Source organism: Mixophyes fleayi, chromosome 4 (genome assembly GCF_038048845.1).
Source record: "Mixophyes fleayi isolate aMixFle1 chromosome 4, aMixFle1.hap1, whole genome shotgun sequence".
In the NCBI taxonomy this organism is placed as follows: Eukaryota; Metazoa; Chordata; class Amphibia; order Anura; family Limnodynastidae; genus Mixophyes; species Mixophyes fleayi.
This window is the reverse complement of record NC_134405.1, coordinates 199,120,971-199,146,724: the sequence shown is the minus strand read 5'-3', so window position 1 is coordinate 199,146,724 and position 25,754 is coordinate 199,120,971. Positions and strand designations below refer to the sequence as shown.

The following is a 25,754-nucleotide window of genomic DNA, read 5'->3' as shown; positions in this document are numbered from 1 at the left end:
GCCGAGGTCAAACACAGAAGTCAGTCTGGATGCTGGGAAACATATCAGGAAGCTGGAGCATGGGGACCCAATACTCTGCAACCCTAGTGGTGCCAGAGATGTCTATATATAGAGGAAGGGGAAGCACGTAATTATCGTCGTCAGTGACATGAGAAGACGCCGCAAGGTCCAGGAATAGCGTCCTGTTGCCTAGCAACGGAGTGAGAATGTGCTGAGGGCTTTCCCGGTTGACCGGAGCTGATACATCTGGTTGCCAAGCAACCAGACGTTGCCGCATCATAGGAGGCAAAGGGACGGCGCCTGACAAATATGAATAGATAGCCACAACTTTATATAATATAGTTACGTATTAAGTACTATCAGCTGGAGTCAATATGCAAGTAGCCAATCAGAAGTGGCTAAATAATTGCCATCATTGTGTTGTCCCAGGCTACCAGCACCCACAAGAAATGCGTCTCCTATCTGTTGATGTGTCTACATTTAATTGTGTCGCAATTACCTAAACTGTACTCGGTTTGCGCTTGCCTGTCCCAGTGCACAAGTCAACTATATGCAAAAATATATACTGAAACGTATGCATTTTTTGGCGCACATGTTCTGTAGAGATATGCCTATATTATGCATAAAAATATGTATGTCCTCTTGTAAATGAACTTCAAAAATTCTTTCATTGCTGACTCTTTCCCTCTCTCTCTGTTCATAGTCGTGCTGGGCATTTTAATTTCTGTATATAACATGAAATAAGAAAAGATGGGATTAATTTGTTTTTCTTGTTCAGAAAATATATGAGCAAATCTCACATTTTGGAATTTCACTAAAATGTAACATTTTAGACCTATTGCTCAAACTGTTCTCTAATCTCATCTGAAGATTCTTTCATTGTTTACTTTAACTTTAGAAAATATAAGTAACACATGTCTAGTCAATAGTGTAATAATTAATATGATATACATAGAACATTGTGTATTATGCAAACCCATTATTATTCAATGGGTTTGCATAATACACAATGTTCTATGTATATCATATTAATCATATTAACAACTAAAAAGCTGAATATTACAAAATACACTGAATCATTCAAACTCCCAAATTCAAAAAGTGAAGATTGGCCAATTGTTATGACTTGGCAACGAGTTTTGGAGTTATGAAAATGATGTTATGTATGTGAACAAAGATTTGCAAATGTGCACAGTAATTGGCTACACAAGATGTGGTTGGGGAAGTCAGCAACCATACCTAGCTTTGCATGTGCTTTGCACCTGTCACAAAGCCAATGTTGTGGCTGTACCAATGCTGAACTAAAATGACATGATGACAATATATGCACCATTAAATGTATTATTTTAACATTTATTTGTAATGTTTATCTTTTTGACATTTATCAAACACATACTCAAGTTTCAATAGTTTGTGCTTACAATTCATCAACATATGAACAAGTAATAATAAGTATTTAAAAGTGACTTAATCAAAGGAATACTTACACAATCCTAGCAGAATATATTCTAAGCCTGGCTGTATGATTAGACATTTCTGCTGTGATTCATCAGTGGTGGGCAAAAAGTGGCCCTAGGGCCACGTGCAGCCCTCTGATCCTTCACCTTCGGCCCCCAGCTTTATCATGCTCTATTGTAAGATTTGTCTGTTATAGTTTGTAACATTTGTTTTAAATGTCTACTGATAAGTTATTACAGTTAATAGTTTAGTTAATACAGTTTTCTTTGATTACATTTATGATTTTAACTTACTACTACTTAACTAACTACTATGAATTCAAATCATTGCGCTACATTCTCTAGACTGTGGAACCATTAGCAGCATTTTGACCTGAACTTACAATATTACTATAAATATTCTTATTAATGATTGGTGCATTTTAATTACTGTGGGTCACAACATAAACCGTTATTCACTGTAATTGGTCCATAGTTTACCTCATTTTATTTAGCCATTGAACATGTATAATTTAAATGTGTCAAAAAATAAATGCATGCATTGGCAACATTCCTCTTCTAATAGTCTCCCCTTCCCCACTTTAGTATTTCTGTGGGAGTGCCACTATAGCCCCCCACTGTTACACGTTTACAGATGCAGTCACAAGAGGATGAGCTCACAGCTGTTCATATCCTTCTGGGCTGTGGACGGGAAGGACAACTAATGTAACCACTAATTGTTGTCAGGTTCCACACCTTGGCCTGGGAAACTTTGAATTTAAATTACCAGTTGTACTTGTTTGCCTGAGGACAGCATATTGTTGGAGCACCTCAAAATAATGGTTATGTCAGGTAACTGCAGGGGACCTGGGGAAGTGCATTCACACCCATAATATAATGGGCTTGAGGTGCACTATCAAAAGACAAGCAGTTGTTCAAAAAGAGACAAGAAATAGTCCAAATAAGATGAAAAAAGCAGGCTTTGCTTGTGAAGAATTTTCAATCAACAGGAAGAACAAATAGGAAATAATTTCTTAATTTACTCATGTGCATTAACATTTAATGCAGGCGTTCCCTAGTCTCATGGAGAAGTGAAGGCATTCACAACTGCCAGGTAAAGATGACCAGTCTGCATACATTTCTCACACTTTTTTGGCAGCATTGAGGCCAAGGCTTCCATTATCTAGCATTGACAGAGAATTAGGGTCTTAAGAAAACAAGAGCTTAATTGCACAAAACACTTACTGGCACACTTACTGGCCCATAAATAACAGTAATGACAGCAAAATATGATGTGTGCAATGTTAATATTATTTTTCAAATAAAATAATTACGTTTCACACTGCAATGCACTGATAGTTTAGAGTAAGAGTGTACTTAATTTGACAGAAAACTAAAGTCATTGTTTACTGCATTTGATGGACTGCATGTAAATACTTTCAGGAACATTTGAACACTGATATGACTAGCTAGAACGTCCATGTCACAGGGTAATATTTGCTTTTGATACTATACCCAAATTACATGTATATTATAACAAACCAGCATGGAGAAGTAGAGAACTCCATGGACCTGAGTCATTAAGGAGAGTAAAGTCAAAAAAGGAGTAAGTTTGCTCCTGGACAAACCATGTTACGATGCAAGGGGTGGACATTAGTTGATTAATTTGCATATAAGTTAAATATATATATTTTTTATGTAGCAAATAAATACTTGATAGCTTTATTTTTACACTGAAATTTAAAGTTGATCTAGGACATGTCCTACCCCAACTATAAATCTGTCCATACATTTTAAATTTAGCTCCCCCCTCCAATGCAACAGGTTTTGGCCAGTTGCAAAGTTACTCCTTTTTTATGCTTTGCTCTCCTTAATGACTCAGGCCCCCTGTGATTTCATAGAGTAGTATATTTGTGTGAAGAAGGATCGTTATGGTATTTTAAAATAAATAAATCAAAATATTTACAGGAAACTTCTAACTGTAGCGTCCTCTGTCCACGAGGACAGCGGACTAGGAGGACATCAGCAGCAAGAGCTGTGCGCAAAAAACCTTGTGCCTATATTCAGCAAGTACAGCTGCTCTTGTGCTTTATGTATTATGCATTTTTGTTAATACAGTTATAAGGTTGTGTTGTAAACAAAGACTCAATCCAATGATTGAAAGTGGCTCTTGAATCGGTTCTAAATTTATATTGACTAAAAAAATGTAGCTTCATTTGAGCAAAACCAACAAGTCTAAGCTAATTGAACTGGACTGGTTTGATTTAATTTTGTACTGGCTGGAATAGGTTGAGTATTTCTATTATTGATAACAAAACCATAGCTGCAAGCTTTCATATAATCAGATTATTTTATAATAAGCACATTTGATATGACTACTTTTTTTTTTTTTATAGTGAAAGTGCACTTATTTTTTTATTTGTACCACCTACAGTTTAGGTGTTGTGCTTTATCTTATATGTGTACATATTACTCATATTTATATAGATTTCCCTCATAAAATGGATCATAACTTAAGCACAATCATCCACACTTTATAGTTATTTATATCAATTATCTAAAGAGATCATATTAACACAGATTTTTAACACAATAGAGACCCTATTGTGTATTTTTAAAGTGGAGCTCATGGCAATTCCATAATAAAAATAAAAATCATCCCCTTCATAATAGACAGATTTTGGCAAAGCAAAAGAGGTCTGAATTAGACGTTGTATGATTTGACTCAAGCAAATTGGATCTAATATTATCTGGCTTACAACTATTTACTTTGCCTAATAAAAAACAAGATATAGAAAATGACTATTAACTAACAAATTAGCACCAGTATTCTCTTCCTATAGACCTAATTGAAGTATTGTGAATTTTTTTACACTCTCTAATCTTTATTTGTCTAGGAATAAAGCAAATAGCTAAAAGCAAATATAATGGCAAACTAATGTGCTGAAGTCATGAGAAAGAAAACAGCAAGGCTAGATAGTTACAATAAATAAGGCCAAAGATAACTCACAATACAGCCTTTGCTGTCTTAAAACATTGCTAATGTCTCAGAACAGATGCCTATGGATAGATTCACATGATTTGATTTTATAAAACAGTTGCACACTGTTGCAACAAATAAAAATGTTTAGTCTGCCTTGAGCAACAAGCAGAGATGCAAATGTCAGTAATGGTACACATCTCGTAAATATGGTCTCCACTCTCTTTAGTTTTAAGAGGAATGATTTTTAAGAAAGGTTTAAACAGAAAAAAACTAAAATGTCCCTTTAAAGGTATGCTTAATGTAGGTAAATGTTCATTATCATATCTGGACACACTAGAATTTGTGGGTAGCATTTAATTATATTTCATTGAAGCAAATATCCATATCCATATCTCAGCAAACAGAATAACTTATGTCACATAGAATAAATGAATTCCTAATGCTTTTATTACTTTATATACCTCAAATAACTGTATACTTTTTGTTTTGTTGCACCTTATAAAGCTCAAATAAAGCCTTTGTCGTCTGCCTTTTAGTTGGAAAAATGGCTACTTGGAAAGTTGCATTGTTAGTAAGTTTGAAAAAGGCAGGTCCATCATTTCCAACCTTTATTGTGGTCATCCAGAGGAAAACAAATCAAAACCTCCAGTGCAAGAGCTGCCAATTTAGCATCACTAGGGGGTGGGAGGTGAGCAGGTATTCCTTCCTGAACCAAAATTAAAATTCAGATAAATTCCCTGACTCAATCACCCCCATAATAACCTCTACTAATTATAGGTACAGTTGTCATTTCCTGTAAAAAAAAAATCTGAACCATTTTTATATTCTGAGGATTGTTAATGAATTTTCAATCATGTGGCAAGGTATTCCACAGCTCAATCACCCTTACAACAAAGAACCTTTTCCTATGCTGGTAATGAAACCTTCTTACCTCCATTTGCATATGATGACGCCCTGCCTTTTGTACGGTCCTTGATATCGTTCAGACATGTTTTGCCAAAGGCAAGAAACATCTTGTGGTTAGACAGATTCTTTTAGTTTGAACAATATATACATGTGTTGCAAACACTCATATTGCTGGAAAAAATAAAGCAACATCTATGCATTGAAGCTTGTTAAGTCAATTAAAGTAACCTCTAGTTTCCTTTAGGGTAACAAAAACAGCAAAGTAGTTGTGGGAAATCATTTCCACTAATCCTGCTACCTTGGTTTTATCAGTAGTCTTAGTTTGGATTAAGTGTTCTATGTTAAAATTTCTAGTGGCAAAATCTACTTAGAATTGGGACATATAGGAGTCCAACACTTTACTTTTATACCAGTGTTTCATTTTGGTAATGTATTTTTCACACATCTAAGTTACAACTTCATGAAAACCACCCAAAATATTTTGGACAATTTCTTCTGTTTACCAGATACGACTTACAACATGTGTCCTTTGTTTTTGATTGACCATGTTATAGGGTCCAGGAACAAACATACTATCTAACCAACCAAACCCAGGCTGACCTTACTGGTGCTAGCCTTCTGATGTTTTGCTGGTAGTTCAATGTCTTTTACACTCCAGTACCTTGGTCACACTGGAATACTTATCTAGTGTTGTGTGTCTTCGACATTGTTCTCACAGTTGGTTCAGGGAAGGGCACCCTCCCTGGATTGTACCTGTGTACAATCATGAGGATATAAGTACGCAAAATTTTAAACTCAGAAATTAAGTAGTAAAAACGAATTAAACCAGTAATGCACTAAACTAACCTAAAGGTCTGTTACACCTCAAAATGTCAAAATTTCAGTTATGTTAAAAAGTAAATTATGACACCCCCCCCACTCCACTAGTAGCAGTTGCAATTTGTTCATGTTTAGGGCAGTATTCTGATGGGATCTGATACATGTCACAAAGCTGAGACAAAGTTGTTGTGATATCACTGGTCCTGGCCATGAATATCAATCAACATTGTCCATTTCTGCAAAGCAGTCTAAAAATAGTATTGTGGAAATACTGTTTTAGCAGCTTCTAATTTAAAAAAAAACATATTTACAAGTAGATGTTTCAGGCTTGGAGTTATGATTTCTCAGTTCATATGAGAGGAAGAGCATCTGGTTCTATTTTCTAGCTAGACAATTACTGCAGAGAGAGCACGAGCACTCAATGGTAGAGAAAGAATGGCCATTAAGTGGACAACCAAGACCCGAAAGTATTATTTGTTGGACAGATCTTTCACTTTCATTACAGATCATGCTGTACTGCTGTGGCGACATTACAATAAAGACATAAATAAAAGAGTAACAAGCTGGTTCTTGTCTCTTCAACCATTTAGATTTACCGTTACACACAAGGCATTTACAGGCTAATGCAGACACATTGTCAATAATGCATACCCATTAATAAAACTTCTCATTCTGAATAAACTACATATACAAATACAGCACTAAATTAACCAAATATAAAAATATGTATTACAGATACTGTATAATTTACCCAAGCTGCACCAAGTAAAACAACAAAACAAATGTTGTGCCTATAGTCAAAGCTGAAGTTATTGGCCTAGGCATGCACACTCAGAGGTAACAGTGCATTCGCATGGCTGGAAACATATATAACATTTCAGGAAGGTTAAGATAAATATAGATTTTCTATAATAGAGACAATGACAGAGGAACAAGTGGAAGGAGGGAGAGAGAAAAACATAGATCTATGTAGTGTAGTGTAGTGTAGTGTAGTGTAGAATTGCTGGAATAGACTCTGTTAGTGGAGACAGTCTGAAAAGGCTTGTCGATCTTTGGACAACTCCTGTTGTTAAGCCATGTAACCCATATTGTTCTTTCTTGGGTACTGCCCACTCAAATCAACATCTTTCCTTGCAGTGAACTCCCTGTCCAACTGTACTTGCAGAAGAAAACACTGTCAGTCAGCTGAGAATTTCTTGCACTACAAGTATGTATGGCATTGGCACGAGACACATCCATTCCAGTCAGCTGTTTCATTTAATGTACAATCCGGTGCCTAGCTGCTGATAAAGCTAGGACAGGTTAAATATATGTTATCTCTAACATTTGACAAGCTGTCAGATGCAATTAACTATTAAATAGTTAATTGCATTAATCTCCTCCATTGATTCCTCTTGTGCCTGCTGTCTGTTTCCTCTCTTTAGTATGTAAGCTCCTATGAGCAGGACCCTCCTCCCTTCTGTCTCTATACCATTTCTTCTTCTCCGACATCACTGTGCTTGCTATGCTTGGAGCTTTTGGAGTCTTGGGGCTAGATTTACTAAGGTGCGGGTTTGAAAAAGTGGGGATGTTGCCTATAGCAACCAATCAGATTCTAGTATCATTTTGTTGAATGTACTAAATAAATAAAAGCTAGAATCTGATTGTATTGTCCACTGTTTGTATTGCACTTTGTATTTTGTACAGCACTGCGGAAACCTTGTGGCGCCATATAAATAAAGAATAAGAATAAGAATAGCTAGCAATGGTGTAGACTCCTGTTTGAGGATATGCATGAAAAGACTAAATTGATTGACTGGCAAAATAGCAGTAACCACCACTTAAACTATTTAGCTAACATTTTATCTGAAAAGGAATTGTGGTTACATGCTTCAAATTGTCAAAAGTGTAACACCAAATTTCGCAGCTATAAATCACTTCCTTTCTTCAGTATGAGTTTTTTAATAAAGGAATGTCTCAAAAACATTCTACAAATTAATGTAACTGCACCATTATGCACCTTTAAAATAAAAGCTTGTCTGGAGACAAAGAGCATTTTTTTCTAGATACTAAGTAGACTTATTTGTGCCCAGTGCCTCTGAACACAGTTTTCCATAAATAAATACATTTCAACAATATATTTAGATGAGAAATGACAATTTATACTCTGTGTAAACTCTGCCACCTCCATGTTTGCATAGTCTACACTTGTTAGTTCATTTAAATATCAATGTGCATGTTTGTGTGGTAAGGAATTTAGACTCTAAGCTCTAATGGGGCAGGGATTTATGTGGATGATTACATAGTCTCCGTACAGCGCTGTGTCATAATGGTGGCACTATACAAATAAATGATAAAAAAAATAAAAAAATAATGCAGATCGAGTGATGTCACAGAGAGGCAATCTCACCTTTTCTGCTGTGCTGCTTAGTCACTGCTGGTTGTAAGTGACCCACACTGTATTTTTTATACACACAGTTCATTTCATTGAACTATTTTCATCAAATTAATTGTCAAATATTTTGTTTTGGATTCAAACAAAAAATCTGACTTAAAAAATGTGTTTCAAGAGAAACAGAAAGTTACTTAATATTTGTTTAAAAAATGTGTTTCAAGAGAAACAGAAAGTTACTTAATATTTGTCCTTTTTAATATATTTGGCATTCAAAAACATTTCAAATGAACATTGTATTATCTCCTCTTACTGAATGAGTGCATAAAACACACAACAATCTATGTGACAACGTATCATTCTAATTTGCTGACAGCTCATAGAAGAAGACTTTATTTCTTTTTAATTCACATGAGGTCCAGATGTTATGTTTCTATGAGATTCACAGTTTCTGGGCCAATAAAGTAAATGTAAACTATTATCATGAGTTCCTTTTCATTATGCTCTTTGTATAAATGTTGCAGTCCCATGCTTGTTCTCTCTGTGTCCTTGAGATTACAATAAATGTCATTGATATGTGTTATCATGTTGACAAAAATGCTTGCAATTCAGTGTCATACATTGCACATATGCATCATAGTTTATTGGGAGGTTAATAAAGTATGTGTGTAAGATTTCAGCAATTGAACTTGCACTCTACAACATTAAGTTACAATAATTAATTAATAAAATTTGGGTGCATCACTCCAAGAACATACTGCAATAAGATGTGTTTGTGTAACATCAAGACATACCTTACAAATAAATGAAAGCCATGAAAACAAAGGATAATAATCATCCACAGTTGCACTATTAAGCTAAACAATTTCAGAAGTTTTTTAAAGTACAGGTAGACTCAACAAAAGATAAAGTTGTTAATAGCTAAGCTATTGTTGCATTCTCTCTTTAACATTATGGACAGATACATTTTATCTTTTACTGTACTTATTTAGGATAGTCATAGGTCATTCCTGCTGTTGCTAATGTGGGTGGCCTTTTACGGTTGGGCCAAGCAGTGATATATCTTCCAGATCAGACTGAGGTCTGTTAGTGCTATCAGTAGGCTATCAGTAGATCACAGCATTATTGATGTTTTTGTTGAGTGTAGTGTATGTGTGTGCGTGTTTTGCAAGAGATATATAGAAAGCCACACTGCCATCCTGCTTGAAATTTTGTTATTCCATTTGTCATCTACAGAGAAATGCTATTCCTAACAATGGAGCCAATAATAGTGATCTTCCCACCAAATTTGTGAAAATACCCCATAAGGATCCAATCAATTGGCTAATTATAAGGCACCAAGTTGTTTTGCAGCCATATAAGTAACAATAAATAATCCAATTTATGGGATAAATGGATTTAGGGGTTGATGTGATGGAAAATGGGGTTAAATTAACGCTTTATAATTTTGTCATTTTACAACAAATCGGCCCTAAAACATCACAAGTGAGGCATAAATGTTCATATCTGCTGAAAACAATTATATATGAAAATGCATAAAATCTGGTTGAGTGAGGATCCTAGTAGCATATGTAAACATTCGCTTGACCTTTGACACCCTATATGTGTCCAATTTGGCCTCCCAAGCATGCATCCAGTTATTCTTTGATCAATTTCAAAGAGTGGACCAGCATGTGTATAACTAGCTTTAAAGTAAACCTTCCTTACTATGATAAATCTCATAAATTTGAAAATGCCTCATCCTTGAACTTATTTGGATCCTAAAACATAAGGCAAAATAGATGTTTTTCAACTTACCTCCTGCATACATAACAGCCAGCATAATAGATGATATCCATGCAATTTCACTGTATGATGTGCTGAATATCTCCTGGATTTCTTTGAAGTATACTGTAATAGCTTTGGGAAATGCATATGAAAATCCAATTGAAATGAATGAAGCAAAAACTACCACCCAACCCCATCCACCATCTGGAGGGGTGTGTTGTAGCGCCACTGGTATGTCAGGCATTTTTTAAAGTTGGGATATTCTGAAACACAAATATATTTTTTAGTTTAGTAATGGAAATACATAAAAAGTATTCTACATCCTATATATTATTGTAACAGCGCATTACAAATGATACATACAAGTAGCTTTGTCATGCCAATAGAATCATACAGTGCACTCTTCAAAGCGTTATATACAATGTCTTAGTTTGCTGTGTGCTAAAAATGCAAAAACGGTGGTTTATGTATATTCTCATCAAACGTCTTCAATCCATCACCTACCTTGTCTTTTCATAAAATATCATTTAAATAAGGGTAGTGCAGCCAGCAAAGATGATGAAACAGGGAAGCAGGTAGTGGGCAAAAAATGGAAACACCAATATAAAGTCACTTCTTAAAGCATTGAGCCACCACGTGCGACCTCTACAACTTGTATGCACCATGGCATTGAGTCTAACAGTGCCTGGATATGTGCATAATGGATGCAGCACTGATTTTCTACAAAAAAAATCACTTAACTGATGCCTGGTTGACGATGGTGGGAAATGCTTTCTCGGGTATCATTCCAGAATATACTACAAATGCTCAACTGGATTCAGGTGTGGTTACTGAGAAGGCCATGATATAAGGATAACACCAGTGATACGGTGGTAATCGTCTTAATGGTGAGGATAACCCCGACAGGCTTCACACCTACACCAAAATTCTGATCGCAGCAAAAAACAAAGCCAATATAAAGAGACTTACCAGAAAACCGAAGATCCAGCTTTCCAACGGCAGCTGGACATTGCCACTTTAAATTAACAGTAATGTACGGCGCACTGACGTGAAAGTGAAGTGCTGGACAGCTGCCTCATCGGATTGACTGCCTGTCTGCATGCGCTGCCATCGGAAAGCTGGATCTTCGGTTTTCTGGTAAGTCTCTTTATATTTGATTCGTTTTTTGCTGCACTCAAATTTTTCATGTAGGTCTGAAGCGTGTCGGGGTTCTCGTCCCCGTTAACACCTACCCAACCCCAGTGATATGCTGATCAAACCATTGGACAATGACATATGCACTGTGAAATGGGTATTGTTATCCTGGAAGAAACCCCTACAATCAGGAAACAAATGCTGCAACATGGGGTGAAAGTGATCACCACTAAGAGCATTGACCTTGGTTTCTAAGGGTATTATGAAAACAAAAATTGACAGTAAAATGTGCCTCACAATATTACAGAACTATTAGAACCCTTCAGTATTGGAAACATTTGTAGAATTCTTTAGTTTGGCAGTACACATGCACTTATCTGTTTATAGAGGTCTTGGCTAAGGATTATTTGTCCGACTATATAACCTTTTCTGCTACTTGTTAGTGCATGCCTTTGGTCTTTGCACCATTGAACTTGGAAACCTGCATTGCCAAGTGAGATGATTGGATTATGAGGTTAACATTTGCAGTAAAATAGTCAGCAGTTGCTTGCCTGTTTTGTCTTGACTTGTTTCTCTCATCATCAGCCACTTTGACAAATGAAACATCCTCCTATTTGACATTACCCTCACCCATCTGTTCCTAATTTAATCTGTCCTAAATACTGTGATACTGTGTCAAGATTGATGACCGTCTCTTGCCTCTCCCAATCCTCCATAACACTCTGCAAATCTGTTCACTGGCTCCCCATATCCTCCACAATTCATTTCAATGACCCACCCTCATCTAGAAAGCCTACAACAACAACACCACCACCTCTTCACAAATGTAATTTCAAAACACTCCCACTCATGTCCTCTTAGATTTTGGTCTGACCTGCACCTAGCCACCACTCTCATTACCAATTTATACTCCTGCCAACAAAACTTCTCCTATGCCACTACCCACTTTTGGTATTCTCTACCACACTTGATCACACTCTCCTCCAGTCTTCAAATCTTTAAGTGTTATATGAAAACTGATCTATTTACTACAGTTTACTCTACTTCCACCTACACCACTCACACTGGTACACACTCGCCACTATCAAATCTCTAATCCAAGCCACACTCGCACATCTTATCTTAGTTCTGCCCTCTTGCCATTAGATTAAATTGAAAGCTCACTCACAATCCCATTGTTACACTTTGATTTCCTATCTGAACTTATTGGGCCTGATTCATTAGGGCAGATATCTGCTGATTTTGAGCGTTTCATACTCAAAATCACTATGTGCATTCTCAGAACCAGCAGATATGGCCATCAGAACAGTTCTTTTCCATGCTCTAATGCACGAAAAGGGCACTTACTACAGCCTACGATAAAGGGGGGAGAAAGGGCAGGGAAGGGGCGTGTGGCCATAAGCAATGCACAGGGTGTACATGCCAAACTCAAGTGCATGCAGCTACGGCCATAGCAAGCTATACAGCAGTGGAAGTAACCTCCCATTTCTGCTGTATCTCTTGTTCCAGCTCTGGGGCTAGTCTAAGTTATCAGCGGGGTCGGCTCTATAAAGTGTTAAAAAATATATTTGTTTTTTTTTACAACAGTGTGGTGTCCCCTCCTCCTAATACTATTAACCCTTGTGCTGTCAGGCTAGTGCTGGTTTCAGTGAAATCGGGGAAAGGAATGCATGGATTTCGATCTGCTGGCTCAGTAAGTGCTGACAGGTTCATACGTACTTGCAGCTCCTGTGTACTACAGCAGATCTAGAGATCCATGGCTTACAGAATTTGGGCGCACGCAATGCCAAAATGCGTGTCCTAGTAAACCAGGCCCATTTTGTCTATCCTAAATGTCTGCTGTTTTTCCTGCTGACAGACATTATGGCTACCCGTGGAAATTCACAAATCAAGAACAATTATAATATGCTTGGGTGTGTCTCATTTACCCAAGTGATGCCATGGTTTTGTCCACTAAGTGTATAGAGCATGAATAAGTAAATATATAAGTATCTTTAGAACTAGTGACCAGCATCACAAATAGACAATTCTTATGTACTGATGATTCATAAAATATCAATTGTCAGGTATGTACTTTTATTTTAATTTGATTTAAAATTTTCAGCACAATAAAGAAAAACAGCCCAAGTTGAATGTTTATAAGCCAAGTAGATAATATAAGCAATGGATTTCAGAAGAAATTATATCTCTTATCAATATTTAAAATTACAGGATATGTCCCGTTATGACTGACTGTAACTAAGACTGGAACTTCAGTTCAGTTCAGTTCAATCTTGTGTAAAAGATTTTGTAAATTAATTGACGAACCTGAGAGGATACATAAACTACATGTAATCTGGATGACTGGAGTAAGATAAGGACCATATCACCTCTGTGGAGTCTAGTTATTCAGTCATTCTTCTCACTTAAATATATTGGATGATATCAGCGGTGAAGAAATGTATTGGTAGTGCCTCTGTAGTGAACAGAATAGAGGGCAAGTCCGCAGTATGCCCTTAAGCATTGGAAAAGTGTGTATAAAATACACCAAAGAATATAGATACATAGTAGGAAAATATACGATACTCAAATTGTGCTTGCTCTCAACATACTATACCAATAAAAGCCAACTATTTCACAAAAATATGACTTTTGAGCCTGTGGCGTACTTTAAATTATAATGCAAAACTTATCATGTGCAGTTTGCTTATCACTCTCGGGCACCCAAAATATTGATTGATAAAAAAGCAGAGATCACAAAGAAAAGACAGTAAGAACATTCTATAACACATTACTGAAATCAGATTTAGCTCAGTGGTAACCAACATGCTATCTACATCGCATATTTTTTAGTTAAGATTATCTCTGCATTGTATATCATTCACTAGAATACTCTCTTTATTGTATATCAGTCATTTTAACGCTCTCTCTAGAGGCCACAAGAATAGTTTGCATTTAATACTAATCAAATGGGGCTATGCTCTATTTGATTATAGCTCTTTGAAATAACAATATTCCATATTTCATTGACTATATAAAACCACACCCACATTAGAGAAACCATGCCACAATATTTGACAACACCTATTTTTCAGTAACTACATGCTTGTAGAAAAGCCTGAGCCACGTGTGTTTTACCACTAGGCGAAAAGTTGTCAGCCCTCCCGGCTCCTGTCCCTGAGCCATGCCCCCTCCATGGACAGCCCCCTTCAGGGATGTGGCCTCTTCCATAGTTTTTCCAGGTGTGCCTTTCAGTCCGACACTGCTGAAAGGGAACTGAGCCCAATATCTGTCCCACCTGCTCCTCATGATCACGACATCATGGTATGCAGACAGCAGTTGGAGATGGCCATGGAATTTAAATCAGCTCTGTGCCTTACTCTCACATAATCATCTTTCCACAAATTCTAATAAATGGTGAAGGACACTTATGGTTGTCAGCAGCTTATTGTTTAAAGATTTCCACAATGACTTGTACATGTTTCATGTCTCTGCCTTCCACTGTCTCTCCTCGTTCCAACTGTACTACACCACTGGTAGCTGCACAGAAATGTCCGTCGCCAATTTCAATGCTTTATTATTTAATATGGGAGGCCAATAATACCACTGCCTAACTACAGCCACCTGTACTTTCCCCACAATTGCTATTCTGCTACCTTCTGTATCATGTGTTCCCACTCCCCTTCGATTGTAAGTTCACTTAGTCGAGATCATCTTTACCTTCTGTTTCATGTCATTGTATATGATTTGTCATGTCATAATCCCTTGAATGTACTGCACTGTGTAATATGTCAGTGCTTTATAAATAAAAAGATAATTATCTTGTAAGGTACATTTATGTAAAGAACTAAGACAGTTTTTGCTTCATGAGCAAATAAGAAGAAGATTGCATGAATCACAATGTAGTGTTTTAGATAATTATTTAAACAATAATCAATATAAAATGACATAAAATGTTACTTTATAAAATAGTTTTAATTAGAGAAAATTAAAGGCTGGTAAATAGTGTGAGTAATATAGATTATGAAACACTTTGCTGCTGCACACTGTAAATGTTGACTACATTTGTATTAGATAAATATGGTGCACACTACACTCGCTACTCAGGATTCATGAGCAGCAGCAGCATATATGGAATGGAAACTTGAACTTCTAAACATAACAATGAGTTAAGGAACTAACCCCTCCATTTATATCTACAAAAATGCACCACTCATCAGGTGGTAAGTCAAACTAGTTGAAGTGAGAAGCATGTGACTGAGGTTTGTATATATTCCATACTTGCCAACTCTCCCGGAATGTCCGGGAGACTCCCGCATTTTGCGAGAGTCTCCCGGACTCCCGGGCGAGTGTGGCAATCTCCCGAATTCTGCCCACTTCACTAGGAAGTGCCCACTTCCTAGTGAAGTGGGCAGAATTAGATCCCAAACGCCGCGATTCCCGATGAATCGCGGCGTTTAGCCCCGCCCCCCGCTGTCAAATGACGCAATTTGCGTCATGACGTCACAGGGGGCGGGGCCGAAATGACGCTATTTTGGCCGCCCCGCCCCCTCACGCCCCCCTCCACTGGCTGGCTCCCGGAAGAGAGCTGAAGAAAGTAGGTAAGTATGATATATTCAATGACAGGCCCTGGCACTGTGAAAGTATGTGTCGAACTGACAAGACTACTAAGAAAGCTGTTAAAGTCACAAGTGTCAAATAGTATGCTTAACAATAGATCCTAGATTACAAAATAGACATTCACTGTTTTTCCATTCAATTCTTTGAAACAGCTTATTTTTAAATCTTGTTCTATCCAGTTATATATTTAACTATAGTTTAAAGGTGCATGTCTTGCTTAACTGAGGAAATTAAAAAATTAAAAATAAACCAGAAAGAACATGTTGCCCCCTGTCCATCTGTGGCATAGTGTAGGTGTCTAACTCTAGAGTTCCTGATACTTACCACTTAGGCCTACCTCAGTCCTCTTTTCCAAGGAAAAGTGGGTGATCACATGGAAAGGTGCCCTTGCACATGTAGGTTTAGTAAGAAGCGTAAGTTGAATGTGGATCTACCATAGGTATAGTAGTGCAGAATATTTATGTCACACATCGAGATCGTAGACCCGTTTACCTGGTCCGCCAGTGCCAACTTACTGCCATCCGCCACCCTCCTGGCTGCCGATGGCACGTCTGAGTCCTGTGTCACTACGGTAAACAAACACTCCCTGTTGTTCTGCTCCATGTGTGTGGCCATCTTGAAATGCATCACATGATCCATTCTGATCAACCAGTCTCCAAGAATTCCAGTCACATGATTCAGACAGCTTATTAGTGCACAGGGCACCCTACTTGAACCAGGAACTGCTGGTTGCCCATTGCAAGAACATCTCTCATCCATTGGTGACGGTCGCCTGGCTCTGATTCTGTTCCTGACTACATTATACATTATACATTATATTCTACCAGCATTACCAAGTGCTCTGTTCCTGTCTGCAGTATATTCTACCAGCGTTTCCAAGTGCTCTGTTACAGTCTGCAGTGTATTTTATTGGCATTACCATGTGATCTGTTCCTGTCTGCAGTAACTCCTTTCAGCAGTACCAAGTGCCTCTGGTCCTGTCCAGAACATCCATCTCCTGCATCCATCTCACTATCCTCACTGTGGGTTCAGTCTCTCATTGCTTCACCGGGTGCCATTTCTGAGTTTTCAGTGCTTCGTTCAAGCTGTAAGTTAGCTGCAGTGGGGTCCAGGTCTGTGCGCCTGTGTGCAGATCTAAATCCTGAGTCTCCCATGATGGGTTCCAGCTTTAAGTTTGCTGCTGCAGGTACCAATCCTCAGTTATGAGTCTCCTGTGGTTCGTTCCAGCTCTGAGTTCCCTGTAACAGGTGTCAGGTCTGTGCACCTGTGTGTGCTGGTCTCAGTCCTGAGAGTCCCGTGACCGTTTCCAGTTTTGAGTACCCTGGTTCAGACTCCAGTATTGAGTTTGTGTCTCGGGCCACTAGCACCCACAGAAGCCATGCCATTCTTCCGGGTAAGGCTCAGTTAAGCAGGAGCTTCCTCAAGGCAACCAGCTTCAACTTTTCCTCTACTGAGCTCAAGGGTTCTGATCTGGAGCTCCAAACCTAGCATTCGTGACAGTTTGTTCTAGCTTCGATGGATCCGGCAGGGTAACATACTCTGAGGGCAAACACACAGAAAGACATGAAGCCAATCAGGATCCAATTGTGAGGTTCCTGAAAGACTTCTCTACACAAATGGACTCTCTACCAATGTCTCTAAACCAACAACCATCACTCCAAACACCCAAATCGTTGCGGTATGGTTCTCCATCTTTTCCATCCAGACTTCTGCTTCCCATACTGATCAAGTACAATGGGGTCCCTAAGGCCTTCCGAGGGTTTTTAAATCAATGCAAAGTTCACTTTGAATTACAGCCCAGGAACTACCCTACTGCGAGAACCAAGACAGCATATACCATCTCGCTGCTGTCTGGACAAGTTTTGGCATGGGCGTCTCCACTCTGGGAGAAGTCTGACCCTATCCTATCGGATATAGATGAGTTTCTGGCTTCCTTCCATACTTTGATGAGCCACAGAGAACCACCTCAGCTGCATCCGAAAATTTACGACTACGTCAGGGATCTCACTCAGTGAGACAATAAGTAGTGCAGTTCAGAACCCTGTCTTCTGACTTATCATGAAACAATGAGGCTCTTATCGCGGTCTTTTGGCAAGGCCTCTCTGACCTCATTGAGGATAAGCTAGCAGCTCAGAAACTACTGACTAGCGTTAACAAACTGATTTCACTATGTAATCGTGTGGACCTCCTATTCCGGGAGCGACCTCTGGAGATGGGAAGGGCTGAGCGCCCCAAGTTTTGTCTCAGTCCATGTACCTGACCTCCGCCACCTCCCGTGGAGAAGCCCATGCATCTCAGCAGATCCTGTCTCGCACCTGAGGAATGCAAACTGCGCTTCAGAGAGAAGTTACTTTTACACAGTGCCGGCTCCAGGCACCTGTTGCAGGCTTGCCCCAAGAAGTCAGGAAATGTTCCCACTGGCAATGAAGAGCTTAGTTTAGGAGTGACTCTTCATTCCTCCCAACAAAAGACTGTGTAATAGCTGTTACCATGAAGCAGCACCTGTGAAATTTCTTGCTAAAGAACTAGCCATCCCACTGATTATGGTCCCCACTCCTATCTCACAGCTGTAGATGTAGCCGTATCCCTGGGGAACCATCACCCAGAAGACACTTCCCGTAACCCTTGTGATGGAGGTACTTCAATCAGAAACTCTGACCTTTCTGATCATCTCCAAAACCTCCAGTCCAATTGTCCTCAGGTTTCCATGGCTGCAAAGGCATAATTCCCCTGTCGACTGGACAACCCCTCAAAATTCTAGCATGGGGTTTGGTCATTTCAGAGAAATGTTTGGTACGCATCCTTCTGCATTGTTCCACCTCTACCACTGAAGCCTAAGCCATTCCACTGCCTTATAGAGAGTTCCTTGATGTTTTCAGCAAACAAGCCACAGTGTCTTTACCACCTCATAGGGATTGGGGTTGCCCTATAGATCTCATCCCAGGGAAGACCTTGCCACGTGGCAGAGTTTCTCCTGTCTCTATACCAGAGACACAGTCATTGTCTAATTATATCATTAAAACTATGGAAAGAGGCTTTATCCACCCGTCCTTTTCACATACAGGGGCAAGCTTCTTCCTTGTAAAGAAAAGGAATGGAGGCTTATGCCTCATGTATAGGCTCCTGCATATCGGGGACTCAACTACATCACGGTCAAAAAATGATTTCCTCTACCCCTTATTTCTGAATTAATTGACAGGGTGAAAGCAGCCATGTTATTCATCAAATTGGATCTTCGAGGGGCATATAATCTGAGCAGAATCAGGGAGGGATGAGTGTAAAACTGATTTTAATAACCGTGAATACCTCATCATGTGCTTTGGTCTGAGCATCGCCCCGTCAGTGTTAAACAACTTTATCTATGAAATCTTCTGAGATTTGCTCTATCACAGCATTGTAATGTACCTAAATGATAACCTCATCTTTTCCACTGGCTATCAGCCCCACTGCAAACATGTTACTAAGTTTCTCCATTGCCTTAATAACAACAGGATGTACTGCAGAATGGAAAAATGCGTTTTTGAGGTAGAATCCATACCCTCCCTCGGGTACATAATCTCAGGTTCTGGCCTGCATATCGATCCAGATAAGCTATTATCAATTGGCCCAAGCCTGCCACCTTAAAGGCACGCCAACAGTTCTTAGGGTTTGCCAATTATTATCGTTAAGTTCATACTAGCTTATTCCATGGTTGTCGCACCCTTTACTGCCCTTACCAAGAAGGGGGCTAATCCAGCTAAGTGGTCCGTAGAGGCTCAAATCACTTTTCAGCAGGTAAAACAGGCCTTTGTCTCTGCCCCTGTCCTCCTAAAACCAAACATTGCCATTCTGTTCTTCTTGGAAAATCATAAAATCATTTTATGGGCAGTGGCATCATTGCGGGTTCTTCTAACGAACATTTCTGCCAACAGAGAGGAATTTTGCCATGGACAACAATGAACTGGAGCTGGTCGCTATAAAACTGGCATTAGAGGACTGCACGCACTTGTTGGCGGGGGCTCACTATCCAGTCAACATTTACATCAACCATAAAAATTTACTCAAACTTACCTCAAGTCCACACAATGCTCTGTTTCTGTCTACAATATTTCCTGTAAGCAGTTCCAAGTTCCTCTGGTCTTGTCCACTGCATCCATCTCCTGCATCCATCTCACTATCCTCACTGTGGGTTCAGTTTCCCATTGGTTGCTTCACCAGGTGCAAGTTCTGAGTCTCCTGTGGTTCGTTCCAGCTCTGAGTTACCTGCAGCAGGGATCAGGTCTGTGTGCCTGTGTGTGCAGGTTTCAGTCCTAAGAGTCACATGACCGGTTCCAGTCCTGAGTTTGCAGCTGTAGATTCCAGTCCTGAGTTCTCTAGTTCAGACTCCAGTTCTAAGTTTGTGTCTCGGGCCACCTGAACCCACAGAAGGTTTGCCACTCTTCCAGGTAAAGCCCAGATGAGCAGGAGATTTCTCAAGGCCCCCAGCTTCAATTTCTCCTCTACTAAGCCAACTAAGTCCAAGGGTATTGATCCAGATCTCCAAAACCTGGAATTTGTGACAATTTATTGTTGATGCAATATATGGGTGCCAGTCCATCTCTCTACTGAAATCAATTTTATAACATCTTTTCACCCCCTGCACAGCTCTAGGTATGTGATTCACAGTAGCATCGCTTCACATGATGGATCCATAGCAGACAATCTCTCTTGCTCAGATTATCACTATGTCCTGCCACTCTTTCAGTCTCATAAATGTCAGAGTCACTTCTCTTGACATAATCTACAGGGTAGCTCCCATTTATTTCTTCCACCTTCTGCCCCAAACAGTACTCACAGGTGGAAAATTGCTAGACACATACTGCTCTCAAGATGCCTCGCAGAGTAAACATTCATTCTCCTGCAATCTTGGCTTACGTACAAGTCAAGCTAAAAGCACCTAGTTTGGTTGCACCCTTGAGCTCTCACTACTACACATAGTGGTATCACCAACACCTCTTTGTATTTCCTGGAGTTTTGACCCTCCATCTCTCAGAACTCAGGGAAGGAGACACTCAAGGTGGATCAAAATCTGCTGCTAGTGATCTTACTGCATACTTAGACTTCACCCAGGGGCCAATCTTTATAGTATTTGGGGATTGTATTTCTGGATTGATAGGCAAACCACATAGCCCACTGGTTCATTCACCAGCATTACCCAGGCAGCGAAATTTGGCACAAACTGGGCCAACCATGCCTGTGCTACAATGACCTTAGCCAGTGCAAGGAGATTAATTACATATCTGGTCTCGCTCCTGCCAAGTAGTAGGTCCATTCCAAGACCAAACACACAAGTCCTAGGAAATGACAAAGAAACCTTGTTCTCCATATCTTGTACCACCACCACCACCACCTCCAGCGATAAGTCCCCAACCACAGGGCAGCCCCAGTAGAAATGCCAGAAGGTAGCAGGGGTTCCTCTGCATTTTGGGCTGTTAGAATCAGATCTGACACCCATCTGGTGCAGCCTGTGAGGGAAGTAATAAACCTTGTCTAAACCTGGTACAAGAGGTTGCCTCCCTGGCACTGTCAAGAATGAAACTCCAGTCGTTATCATCCAAGGGGCCCAGGTCCACCTCCCACCCCAGCAGCAACCTGCCTAAATCATCAGAAGTAGGGGAGCAGGGAGAGGACATTGGCATAAAGAATGGAAATGGTCTTATTTGCGCCCATCTGTCTAAGAAGTAATCGAAGAGGGGCTGAGCTGAAAGTAATCAGAGCACTGACAAACTGGGCAACCAACGCGTGTCAGAGCTGCAAATAGTTATAGAATAGACAATTAGGGAGTGGGAATTGCAGTTGTAGCTGCGCAAATAATTTAAGGGTGCCGTGCAAGTAGAATTGACTAAGAGATGTGATTCGTGTCACGCTAGCGGGGAAACTGCTGCAATCTATATAGCTCAGAAAGAGTGGAATTTACCCAAAGCGGGATGTCAGGGTCCATTCCCCCTCTCTAACATTTAAATTAAAAACAAAATAAACTTCAAACTATATTGAGCTTTCCTGTTTCTTTTTTGTGGTATATTTACATTATCACTCTAAAATGCACATTTTTGCTTTTGAAAAACAGACACAAAAGCGGAATAAACATCAATATCCCACAAATAAAACACTAAGAATTAGAAACTCTAAATCATATGTGCCAACATTTTAAATTCTCCCTCTGGGACCTTGTGCTAAAAGCAGTGGGGCGTGGTACAGGAAACGGTAATGCACTGACCCCACCCCAGCGATGTGATCACGTGATTCACAGCTGGGGTGGGGGGTGACGCCAATTCTTTGCGGGTTGTGTCATTGAAGCACTTTCTAGTGTACCCTAGGGACCTGGGAAAAAGACCTGCTCTCTCGGGGGTCTGGGAGACTTACCTGAAATCTGAGAGACTCCTGGACATTCCAGGAGGCTAGGCATATATGCCCGAAATACAAGTAAAGCAAATCTGGTTTTGATGCAGTAGTGGCTTGGTATTACTGAACATACAAAATAGTCAAAGTTGATGCTCTATACTTTTCCTGTAAGTAATTACAAAGGCAGATGAACCAGTTTATGCAAGTTGTACCACTTAACGATTGCCCTCTTTTTGTATTTATTATATATACAAAGGAGATCAAGTTGTTCTCTTTCCTGTGATGATTACAAAACTTTTATTGCTTTGATTCTAAAGTCATGTAATTAATGTTTTGTTGACCCTGACGATTCTGAAGATCGTGTTGTTTTGTAAGATGTTCCAGTTTTCAAACACGCTGTAAAATTTATCATTGCGTAAATATGTGACATTCTGCCTGGAGGCATCCATATAACACCAAAAGCATGTTCCTGTTTTAAGCAATGCAATAAGGGTAGCATGCTTGGTATGGTGATTTGTTTAATACAAGTGTACTTTAATACTCAGCTTGTCACAGCAGTAGCTCATCTAAAGGTAAGGTAATTATTAAACACAGATGTACATTTAAAAAGTTCTATGTGAACTAAAAGGTGATATAGTAAGCATCATAAAGAAGTTAGTTATTGCCATTAAGTGCTTAGTGAAAAGTTTATTTATTTATTTTAATTGTACTGTGTTTGTAACCTGATTTGTTATGTTTTCCTCATTGGTAGTATATTTTATTTTTGTTTTATAAGAAAACATTTTGTTTTTGCTTTATGTGTGTATTAGTTCAATGGACTCTCTTACTAGCTTAGTTTATATTTTATAGTAAGAAACTAAAATGCCTACTTTACAGACATGGTCTCACCTATAATGTATCTAAACTGCTTCTGAATCCTGGCTCTGCACTCCTTCCCACATATAACTGACTTTCAAATGACATTCTGTGATAACACATTATAATGCGTTATCATATTATAACCGATTAGAATGGTATTGGTGTGTGGTGCGAAGGCTCCTAATGCTGTTAATAGGACCATCACGCAGGAGATCAGAGACTCTGGTTTCCATGTGTTTAGGGGGTAGTGTATACCAGAACCCGGGAAGATGGGTGGGGGTTTGCGGCGGATGCTGTGGGAACACCAATTCATGACTCCATTAGGGGTGGTCAAGAGCCCCACAAAAAAACACAACATATTATTGTTTTGTTTATGAGGCACCATGTATGGCTCATGTAGAGAGGCAGCAATTATTATTACTTCCTCTTGAGAGGGGGAGAAGGGCATGCACATCGGGGGATCCCCACTTTCATGAGTACCCTAAGAAGGCACTAGACAGAAGTAGGTGGGAAGAGGAAGCGTGGCAACTGCCACAATGGCTTAATGTTGATGAGAGAGAGAGCCCCAACAAGTAAAAGGCACCTAAAGAAAAATGGGCAATTAAAGCTGTTGCATGCATACCATTATGGCTCTCCTCTGAATATGGCAATTGTTTAACAGACACCGTGGTGAGGGCAGTAAATTGAATGAGCCCCTGGAGCAAGCTGCCCAGCTGTCACATGTCACCTAAGGAGCTGAAGGAGCAGATGAAGTCCCACTTTACAAGATTCCCCTTATAAGGTGCTCCCAAAACGATAGCGGGAATTAGTGTGCCCAGGCAGAATGGCACCTCAGGAAGGAAAGAGTTCCCACGGTGAGCAAGAGAGAGTCATGTGATAGAGGGACTGATTACAGGGGAGGAGTCCCTGACTATTGTTGAAGTGAAAAGGAAGACTGTGTCTACAAGCTTATGTAACTGTCATGCTTATTATACTGGGAAAAAGGTGTAATAAAGTTACATAATTTGCACTTCCTTTTGGACAACCCCTTTTGGAGGGGAGGGTCAAAAATTACACAAGTATACTAAAGACATTCTCGTTGCTCAGCCAACATTTAGCCTCAATTAGTGTGGTCAGAAAACGACCAGACACTGTTAGATCACACTCATTGTCAGACCCCATTTTCTGTTGATATCTGAAAGATATATTTAACTTGTGTTTCACTGATACTGTATGTAATTTGTTTGTGTCATGATCCCCTAATGTACACAGATGCGTAATATGTCAATGCTTTATCGAAGAAGAAGAAGAAGAAGAAGAAGAAGAAGAAGAAGAAGAAGAAGAATGTTAATTGAGATTTGAGTTTTTTGCGATTTTTGGCTAATTTTCTCTAAAGCAATCAAGTTGGCCATCTGAAGGAGTATGGAGAGTTGTATGCCTTTTTCAGAGTAAACATTCCTCATGAAATTATGTGAAGGCAGCTATAATCACCACTATAATATTATAGTCAAATATAAAGATACCTTTTATATAATTGTACATGTCATTAAAAATCAAGGACTAAATCTAACAAAACCTGAGAACTCATACAGCAGCCAACACTTTATGGATTTTCTTTAAAATAGTATTTATTTTATCTCTCACTAGTTTTGTGCTGAGTTCCACAAAATAATACATAAATGTCTCTTAGTATGTTTTATCTTACAGCATGTTAATTGTTGGGTCCTAAATCATACTCAAACTATCAAGTAAAAGGTCAGTATGCTATGTGATTGTAACATGCAAATACCTTAACAGTTGTGCCCACAGGCATATTACATACTCAGACATAGCTCTTAAAAATAATTATCTGTCAAATGCACCTGACTTTATTTTTATGGCTTAACTAAATGAAAAATGGTGCAGTATATAGGACTAGAAACTACAACATATGATATAAAAATGTTTTTGTTGAGCTTCAGAAAATGATACAGTATTTCATTATTCAATTGTTATTTTACGGACTTTAAAACTGCACTGAAAAACATTAAATGGTTCTATTTTGTTTGGATTTTCATATAACCCCTGCTGCTGCTACTAGTGTTTGCTGGAGTTGTATCTACATGAGTCCCAGATTTTGTAACACTTCTTATTCTACTCAATGTTGTTTTATTGTTGGAGAAGCATACAGGTGGAGTGATTGTTTTCTGTGGCTCTGTGCTCATATTGACGGTGAGCTGGGTATAGCTATGCTGCTGGGTATAATCTGTTGCAGGTGCCAGTAGAGTAATTGAACAGACAAGCTCTATGCAGGAACTCAACGGCAAATTGCCTGGATACTGAGGTTTGTGGTTCTAGTTATTTGGAGTTAGTTACCTCCAGATCTTTTAGTACTTTAAAGCCAAACCAGACTAAGACTATGGGGTAAATGTATTATGATGCGATTTTTTTTCATCTCGCCGGAAATCGGCGAGATGACAGCTAAAATTTAAAGCGGCGCTGCCTTGTAAATGCAAGTTTCCCTTTACAAGGCAGCGCTGCTTTAAATTTCAGCTGTCAGATG

General features: G+C 39.1%; 1 protein-coding gene across 1 annotated transcript in view; it reads right to left on the bottom strand.

Moving 5' to 3' along the window:
- Positions 1–25,754, bottom strand: part of SLC16A7 (solute carrier family 16 member 7) — a 75,388-nt gene that overhangs the window by 35,128 nt on the left and 14,506 nt on the right. Inside the window, exon 3 of the mRNA XM_075209099.1 lies at positions 10,313–10,545. Coding sequence (XP_075065200.1) covers positions 10,313–10,526 — 214 coding nt within the window. The 5' untranslated portion in view covers positions 10,527–10,545. The remainder of the gene's footprint in view (positions 1–10,312; positions 10,546–25,754) is intronic.